The sequence below is a fragment of the Odontomachus brunneus genome, unplaced genomic scaffold (assembly GCF_010583005.1).
Source record: "Odontomachus brunneus isolate Ranch 3 - 2012 unplaced genomic scaffold, Obru_v1 Obru_scaffold_114, whole genome shotgun sequence".
NCBI lineage: Eukaryota > Metazoa > Arthropoda > Insecta > Hymenoptera > Formicidae > Odontomachus > Odontomachus brunneus.
In genome coordinates this window covers 1,041,493-1,050,967 of record NW_022639564.1, presented here as the reverse complement: position 1 = coordinate 1,050,967, position 9,475 = coordinate 1,041,493, and the positions used below count along the sequence as shown (strand labels likewise).

The 9,475-nt window shown below is 41.7% G+C and overlaps 1 protein-coding gene across 3 annotated transcripts in view; it reads right to left on the bottom strand.

Moving 5' to 3' along the window:
- Window positions 1-9,475, bottom strand: part of LOC116849395 — a 44,684-nt gene that overhangs the window by 9,807 nt on the left and 25,402 nt on the right. The window contains exon 3 of one of the 3 annotated variants that reach the window (XM_032826522.1): window positions 211-2,714. The exons of the other annotated variants lie outside the window; for them this stretch is intronic. Coding sequence (XP_032682413.1) covers window positions 1,799-2,401 — 603 coding nt within the window. The 5' untranslated portion in view covers window positions 2,402-2,714 and the 3' untranslated portion in view covers window positions 211-1,798. Of the gene's footprint in view, window positions 1-210; window positions 2,715-9,475 lie in introns of those variants that run through there. 3 annotated transcript variants of the gene reach the window in all.

The window sequence follows — 9,475 nt, the reverse complement described above, 5'->3', positions numbered from 1 at the left end:
TATATATATATATATATATATATATATAAATTATAATGAATAAATACTTTTTCGTTATTAAATAATAAATATATTGTTCTTATTATGTACCTATTAATTAAAAATGAAGGAAGAAATGCCAATAAAACATTGTTTCTTTCACTTCATATGTTGCTTTCACACACACATATATACATATATGTGTTATCTGGAAATGATAAACTTATTTTTATTACTCTGTTTCTACTTATATGTATGATATGTGAAATATTATCATACATATATAGAAAATCATACATGGTCCTCTGTGCCCCGTGCTTGGGGCTTTCCAACAATTTTAATGTCTAAAATAAAATCTCTTATAGTTATTAAGCTAACGTTTTGTCTGCGTATGCATAAACCTTGGAGGTATATGGTGAGCAACTTTAGGTCATTTCCTATAACTGATAAATTTTTTTACTAACCTTAGAATGTTAAGCGGTTCTCTGTGTCTTGCTCTCCCCTATATATGATTATATATAAACGACTCATCGACAAACATAACGAATTTTTCCAGCTGCCTCCAGCTTCCTAGCGATAAGCTATACCACTGTGCTATTGCTCGAAATAAAACTCACAGACAATCAGCTTATAAACACCAAGCAATATCGTTATTCGCCGATCCACAAGGAAGAAATAAACAGATACGTCCAAGAACTATTAAACAATGACGTCATCAGATCGTCTAATTCTCCATATAATTCTCCCTTATGGATCGTGCCCAAGAAACCGGATTTAAAAGGAAACAAACTATTTGCGGTAATGTGAGAGCGCGATTGCGAGATCGCGCAAAGTGATGAACCAAGCGCTGATCGAGCGATTGCACGACGGCAATCAGACATTCGAGGATCCGCAATTGCAAAAAAGGATCAAGCAAGAATCGCTCACAGGTTATAGCACGAAAGAATAACAAGCGTTTATTTAACAAAAGTCTCAAGCGAACACGCACGAACTACAACAACGCGAGCAACGTAAGAAGCAATCGAAAACGCAGCGAAGAAAGAGACAGCCGACGGAGCCGATTACGCTAGCGGAAGCGATTCCGCTATATTGCAATGCGGTGCACGGAGCAGCACACGAGATCGCTAGAGCACACACTTGCATTCGAGATCGGAGCGCAAGCAGATTACAGCTGGTGAAGCCAAGAAACAAAGAAGCGCAAACAGAGCCACACGAGCAACTCGAGTGTAAGCGACAGCGTTAGAATACGGCAAGCATTAGAGCCTGACTGCCCGGCTGCGGCACTCGTGGCTGAGCTCCGGCTGCTGTTGCTAGGCGAATTCGGCACGGAAAATACCTATATAAAGCGATAATCTTAGCGTGAGTCGCACGACGAATACTCAACGCTTGACAAGTGACCACTGGTACGTGCGTTTTATCGAAGTAAAACAAGGTGCGGAGCCTCTCACTCAACGTACTTCGTCGAGCGATCTGCAACATCCAGCCCGCTTCGTTGGCTCCAACGAAATGAGCCCGTCCCAGAACTGGATGATGCGTCTAGAGCTGGAAACAGAGCGACCGACGGGGTCCAACCCTGTACGGCAGTAACCGGCGGTGAAAGGGCAAATGCTATAAGCAAAGCACGTAAAAATAAAACCTAGCAAAGCGTAAAGGGACACAACAGAAACAAAAAGCAAATAATAATGAGAATGAGGAATAAAAAATAAAACCCCCAAAGGAAGGCACTTATAGTCCGCCTTGTAGTGCGCCTTACGCTGCGTTGTTCTGTGAGGCTCCAGGAAGCAGAACGATCTTCACGGTTAGTCTCATCAACTCTCTCTTAGCGGTGTGGACGGTAACGATACGGATCTGACCATATTGGCCCGGATGCACCCGCAGGATGCGAGCCAACGGTCACTGCGCGGACAAGTGCCACTCTCTGACCGAACGAGACAGAGCTGTCCCGTCTCCCTGATTCCGCAGGGATCCTCCAGTTGGAACGTGGCAACAGCGAGGTGAGGTATTCCTTGAACCAACGTTGCCAGATGTAATCGCGCATCTTCTGAAGGAGCCTCCAATGAGAAAGCCTCGTATCCGGCACATGGACTAGTAAAGGCTCAGGGATGGATAGTATTGGAGCCCCGATCAGGAAATGATCCGGAGTGAGTGGTGAAAGGTCTTCGGGATCGTTCGTCATTGCCTGAAGCGACTTTGAGTTCAGATGAGCCTCCATTTCGGCTAGCAGCGTGGTTTCCTCGAAGATGAGGGTAGCCTCCCCGATGATCCTTCGAAGCGGCGCGAGACATGCGCGAAGTGCGGTATGTCCGCGTAGAGTCCTGGCCGGAATTCCACACGAACTGGTAGTGGCAGTGACGGGCCGATGGTCTTTAACGGTGGCGGTTCGGTACGGAGGACCACCGGTGTCTGTTGTTCGGCCGGTCATGTTGGTGGCCCTGCTAGTCGTGGCGACTGTCGGCTCGGAGCTGGTGGTGGTCTCAGTCGTTGGCCGGTTGGTTTTGTGCCGGCTGCACGTCCTCGGCGCTCAGGTGCAGGGGGAACCGTTAATAGTATGGCTTTGCGCCATTGCGCCGAATCTTTGGATTTTAGTCCCTCTCGACGGCAGGTTTGGTGTCGGCAGCCGGTTGTTCGAAGGCAGCGTTTCCGACGTCATCTTTGGCGGTTCTGGTGTGCTGCTCGGCGGCTTCGGCGGCGGTAGTATTGCCGCTTCCTCGTCGTCGAAGAGCGCGAAGTCCGACCTGGAACACTTTTATGGCGGGGACGGCGGTATGTATGCACTGCGAGATGCAGTATGACTGAGGACAAGTCCGGTTGCTGGTGTCGGTAGTAATAGCGCCGGGACGCTGAACGGCGCGTATTCGAGAAGATCGGCGCGGTGTGCGTTATCGGCGCAAGATGCGTCGCGGAGACAGATTACAGCTGGTAAAGCACACCAAAGAACAAAGTGATAAAGAAGCGCAAACAGAGCAATTCGAGTATAAGCGACAGCGTTAGAGCACGGCAAGCATTAGAGCCCGACTGCCCGGCCGCGGCACTCGCGGCTGAGCTCCGGTTGCTGTTGCTAAGCGAATTCGGCGGAAAATGTCCATATAAGAGGATAATCTTAGCGTAAATCGCACGACGAAAACACGCTTGACGAGTGACCACTGGTACGTGCGTTTTGCCGAAACAAAACAAGGCACGAAGTCTCTCGCTCAACGTGCTTCGTCAAGCGATCCGCAAAACACAAATGGTGGAGAATGGTAATCGATTATCGCGCGCTAAATGAAAAAAACCGTCGGGGACGCGTACCCCCTTCTGAATATTACGGAGATTCTAGATCAGTTAGGCAGCATGAAATATTTCAGCGTTTTCGACCTAGCGTCGGGCTTTCATCAGATCCGGGTTCACGAGGCAGATGCACAAAAAACGGCTTTTCCCACGCCATACGGGTATTATGAATTTACTTCTATCAAGCACAGAATTCTGATCAGAATTCTCAGCGTCACTTTCGAGTTCTCTCTAATGCCGGTATTACGATGAACTTAACATAACGGAACGCAACGTGACGTGAAGTAACGTATAACCTAAGACACATTGTTTTATATGTGACCAATTACGATCGACTTTATGTGATGTAACATGAAGTAACGCGACGTGCAAATGTCAAGCTTTGACGTCGCGTTATGTTTAGTTGTTCATGTAATTCTTTCAGCCAATCAACGCTTTCGACTCTTGAACACGCGTTGCACTTAAGTTCAAGGGTAGCATTTTGACATCGTGTTGTGCATTCAAAAGACGTAGCGGATAAATATAACAGAAGATGTCGATTAACGATACATTATTGATAGAATGTGTACATTATTGGCGTGCTGTCAAATGCGCGCTGCGGTACGTTATGGTATGTCACAGCGATCGTAATTTGACAGACTTGCCGTCAACCAAGTTTATGTAACGTTACTTTACGTTATGTTGCGTTCTATTACGTTACGTTCATCGTAAATCCGCTATGAACTTTCCAGCATCATCTAGCAAACAAACTTAAAAATCAACACAGTGAAATAAATTTCAATTCCCACTGGAATTCGAATTTTAAATACGCAAATGACATACCAGAGCCCGTGTTTCTTCTTTCTCGACTCATTCTCGACGATCCTTTTCATTTTTTTCCAGTATGAAAAAAGCTAATTTATCCACGTAAACGAGCCTCTTCATATAATTATGATCGAATATCTCTCGATGAGATCATTAAATCATTGAATTATGTTCAAATCTCATTTTCATTACTATGTAGAGGTTCAGAGAAAATAATTTTTATTTGCTTGTTTATATATTTCTTTAAGTATATACGACGCATAATTAGACTTATTCACTATCTATATAAAATATAAAGTCATTTTGTTTTGTTTTATTCGGAATTTACGGGCGATAATACGCATGAGGTTGTTTATTAAATTTGTTTCTTGATTGGTGAGTAGCGCTTTTGAAGTGCCATATATGCAAGTAAAGTTATTAACCAATACTTTCGCTATATTGACGGTCGTAGTTTGTTTTTATTGGAATGGTTGTGGATATTTGATTAGAAAGTTTGAAATGGTCAGGATGTATGTATGTCTCATCCGTGCAAGTAGCGGACCCATAACGTCCATTGAGATTTTTTCAAAGGCCGTGCTAGGAGTATCCGTAATAAACATAGAATGTTGAGTCTGTACGCATACTAATGAAGTGACGTGACGTGAATTTGACGTTTGAGGTTTGTTTTGAAATTACAATCACCGTAAAGTTGATCATAATTAGCCGCATAAAACAATATGTTTTAGGTTTTGCGACCTCACGTCCCGTCGCGGGATCTCGTTGGTACATATGAAAAGTTTTAATGGCGTCTTGAAGGATGTCGGTCAATTTTTGTCTTATAATAGCCCAAGGAACAGTGTCGACATCGCCCTTAGAAATCGATATGGTCTTTAAATTTAATTCGGCACATACGTCTAACAATGAATGTATCGCTTCTGTTATAAATTTTTCTCCACGAAGGATGCTACTTGAGTTTTTATTAGTAATGATATGATGTTGCGGTCCTTGTTTTTATTCACGCGTGCGCGACCCAATGTAGCGTTTGTAAGTATGGGTAGTCTGCCTTGTTCGAGGGGCATTTTGACTGCTTTGTTGTATGGTTCACCTTTTTGAAACACAAATATCACTAAATTGTTTCTACGCGTCGTAAAATTGAGTTTATTGAGGTAAAATTATTCCCTGGCGACCATAAAAAAGTTACTAAATCTGAAATTAAAACAGCTACAAAAAATCTAAATCATAAGAAAACTCCAGGGTACGATCTTGTAACCGGACGCCTGCTTAAAGAACTACCGGAAGGTGGTATAATCCATCTTACTCAACTCTTTAATTTGATAATGAGATTGAGTATTGTCCCTCCCCAATGGAAGGTCTCACAAATTAAAATAATTCTGAAGCCAGATAAAAATCCTGAGGAAACTAAATCTTATAGGCCCATTAGCCTACTTCTTATTACAGCAAAATTGCTGGAGATCTTGGTACTAGCCAGAATGTCTCTAATCATAGAAGAGAAAAACTTGATCCCACTCCATCAGTTTGGTTTTAGATAGAAATGATACTATAGACCAAGTCCATAGACTAGTAAATAGAATTCATCAATTCTTCGAAAAAAAGGAGTACTGCTCGACAGCCTTCTTGGATACCTCTCAGGCGTTTGACCGAGTATGGCACGAGGGGCTCCTTTATAAGATCAAAGTTAATTTCCTTGATGAGTTATTTAACACATCTTAAAATCTTATCTTATAGACAGACATTTTTTAGTTAATATCGGAGATAGCTTTACTGGCCTTCATCTTATTCGTGTAGGAATCACTACGGTTGGCATCACCCTAGCCTTCAAACAAATTCGATGTTTTTGTATATACGGTGTTAAAAAATTACACTCATTTAATACAAATTCTTTTGTTAATAAATTTTAATAAACAATAAGCGCCGACTAAAACCTTCAGAAGGTCACTCAGGAGGGTGACCTCTATTATATATGTCAAGATCAAAATCATTGGAGCTGGGAATCCTGTTAGAAATATTTATCGTTTAGGGAATCCCTCTCAGATTGTCTTTATGTTGCTATATGCTACAGAACTCACTCTCTGAATAATATTCTAGAGGTTTTGATCGCTCATTGGTTATGTATTTTAAAAAATTCAGTTGCATACGCACGCACACACACACACACACACACACTGCTAAGCCGCCCGCCAGGACGGGCTCGCGGTTTCTGCGTGTTTATATTATATTTCAAGTTTTATAAATAGAATGTAATTCTATTACATTGTACGTGTGTACGGAGTGTTAATGCGTGCCGTATGTATGCATGAATAGGAACACACGTACTCACCGTGTGTTCGCCTAGGCGAGCGGGCGAGCGAGCACTGTGTGTGTGCGTTTTACTCAGAACAATATCGTTCATAATATATGTAACAAACTCAGGTTATCTCAAGGGGGTTTTCTGAACAGGAGTTTTACCGTATGGTATTGAATACTCCTTGCAATGGACTACTTCAACTGATAATGAGAAGCGACGGCGAGCGGCGTACTTCTCTGTATGTAACCATCTTTCGCTACAAACTGCGATGCTCATCGTTAATAAGAATATCCAAGGAGTAAGCCATTTTCTATTCATGAGGAAGAATTTCTCTTTCAGATTAGCCAATCCTGACGCTGAAGCTCACGCCCTACATCTTTGGCTCTACTTATTCACACCGTCCTTCATATCGCTTTTTGTGCGCGAGATGTTAGTCACGAAGTTAATTGTCGAATATACAAAGTGTGTTTATACAGTTACAAAGTTCCTTTTCGCATCGAAGATGATAAAAAGGAAGGAGTCTCAGATACGAAGAGTAGAGAAGATTAGCAAGTACGGGATAAACCTGGATTTGGCTAACTTAGTACAAGAAAAAGAAAATTTGCCAGAAGACTTCGTTCTGGAGGAGGATGAAGTGAGCATTCGACTTCGATTGAAGGTAAGAGACTTAGGTTATACTAACTGAGTGACTTGGGCAGCGGATGACAAATACATGGGTATAAATGTGTAGATAAAGTCCGACTGTACCATTTCTTAGTGGTGAGCTCACACATTGAGATGAAACAGACCATATGATCTGACTAGGCTTATTTGACGTCGCCAACTTGAGTTGGGTAACTTAAATCAATGTATGTCTCCAGAGTCACTCAAACTGAGTTTAGTAGGAGACGAAAGTGTAGCAGATCAGGAAAATGTATCGGTGATAAAAGGCCCGGAGGACAATGAGTCTGGACAAGCCTCTGCTTCAGGTGATGACTCGAATGAAGAATTTTTAAATAAATTAGGTCAAGACGGCAAGAATAAAGGAAGAGAGGTGAAACTTCACTTTCAAGTAGCAGCGATTTGGTCAAAGATCCTAAATGAGGGCTTGATTAAAGAAGTGAAGGCGTAATTATTGGATAAATATCCTAGAAAAGGTAATCTTCAATTCGAAGCACCCTTGCTCAACCTGGAAGTTGAGGTTGTATTAAATGAGACAGTAAAGAGGAGAGATTCCTAGGTTTTGATCAATCGTTATGTGGCGCAAAGATATCAGCCTTAGGGTCACTTATATCAGAGATTATACAGGGCAAAGAGAATATGTTGGACTGGATGGAGATTGTCCAGCGCCTAAACGATGCAGGCAGACTTCAATGTGAACTGATGTATCAATTATCAAGAGCGAGAAGAGTATTTATATATCCGGGATTCAAGAAAGAGGCTAGAAATGTACTAGAGAAAACGAAGCCGAAAACGATTCAAAACGTTCCCGAGCAGAAATCAGCGGGGTCGTCTACAGACGTTCCCACAAGCTCAGAGCACTCAATTGCCGTTGAACCAGTAGAGGTAAGCCATTTGGCAGGTCGTCTGAAGAATTTTCTGCAGACTTGGTCCAAACTGACTTCGAACAAATTTGTATTGACTTGTATACAAAGTTACAGGATGCAGTTCTTGTCCACTCAGATTGAGGCACCTAGAAGGACCATGATTAATAGTGAAGATGCCCTCGTTATGGGTAAGGTTATTTATAAATTAGTAAAAATGGGAGTGGTTCAGCTATTTCAAACTATTTGAAAGGCAAAAGTTTTTAGCATTGTTATTAAATGACAATAACTTTAATAGTACTATGTCACTGCCGGGTGTACTAAAGGAGGATTTTGTCTAGTGGAAAAATAATATTATGTCGTCAAGTAATCGAATAAGCCTGAATAATTATCATAATATAATCTACTCAGATGTCTCAATAATAGTTGGGCGCGTATTGCGGAGGTAAGATTGCGAATGTATTTTGGAATACTGACAAGAGGAAAGAACATATTAATTACTTAGAGTTGACAGCAGCGTTTTTCGCGCTCAAATGTTTTACCAGTGAGCTATCGGAATGAGATATTAAAAATTGACAACAATCTACAACAATTGCCTATATTGTAAATAGGATGGGGGGATCAGTTTTCCCAAGCTCAACGAGATAACTAGGAATATATGGCGATGGTGTGAGGAGCCAAGAATTTGGATTCGAGCTTCGTATATATCATCCAAGGAGAATGTGGTAGCGGACAGAGAATCGAGAGTAATAAAATATTGATACAGAGTGGGAACTAAATCAAGAGGATACACCTTGATTACTAATAAATTTGGAACTCCGTAAATTGATTTGTTTGTTTCGAGAATCAACAAACAGTGCTTGTTATATTATTCACGTGACAGAGGCCCGAAAGCCTTAGATATTGATGCCAAAGGCGGGTTCGCTTGATCATAATTGTAGAGAGGGTGTTGTTTAAAGAGATTGAAGACCCTCCCTAAAAAGAAAGAAAAAAAAAGTGAACCTTGTTAATAATTTTATAAGCGTTGTTAAAAAATTTATTACAAACAACAGAATTAGCCCGACCCAGAGATGCACGAACTTTCAACAATATGAAGGACGGTATGAATAAGTAGATAGAGCCGAAGATGGAGAGCGTGAGCTTCGTTATCAGGATTGGCAAAGCTGAAAGATTGTGGCATCACTTCGTTGCGCCTTCGGCGGGCAAAGCTCGATCCTCCAATATATATTTATGTGATAATTAACATTTTAAAGGATGCACCTCGGATGATTTTGACTTTGACATATATTGTAGAGGTCAATCTTCTCAATAACATTCAAAAAGTTTTATTTGGCGCTCGTCGTTTGTTAAAAAGTTATTAACGAAAGAATTTACGGGAAAACTCCCGTTTAGGGGATCCCTCTCACAAGGGGAACCCGGCAGTCTCTCATCACCGATTTGAATAAAATTTTATGGGTGTGTAGTATGCACTCATACATTTACTCCTGTAAAGCCGTAGGACCCACTATTAAGGCATTCTCGAGAAATATTTTTTTAAATATTTCGAGAAAAATTTTTGTCCCTATAGTACCGTTACGGAAAAGCAATCTTCGAGCTAGCAGCGTAGCGTCCACGGTAA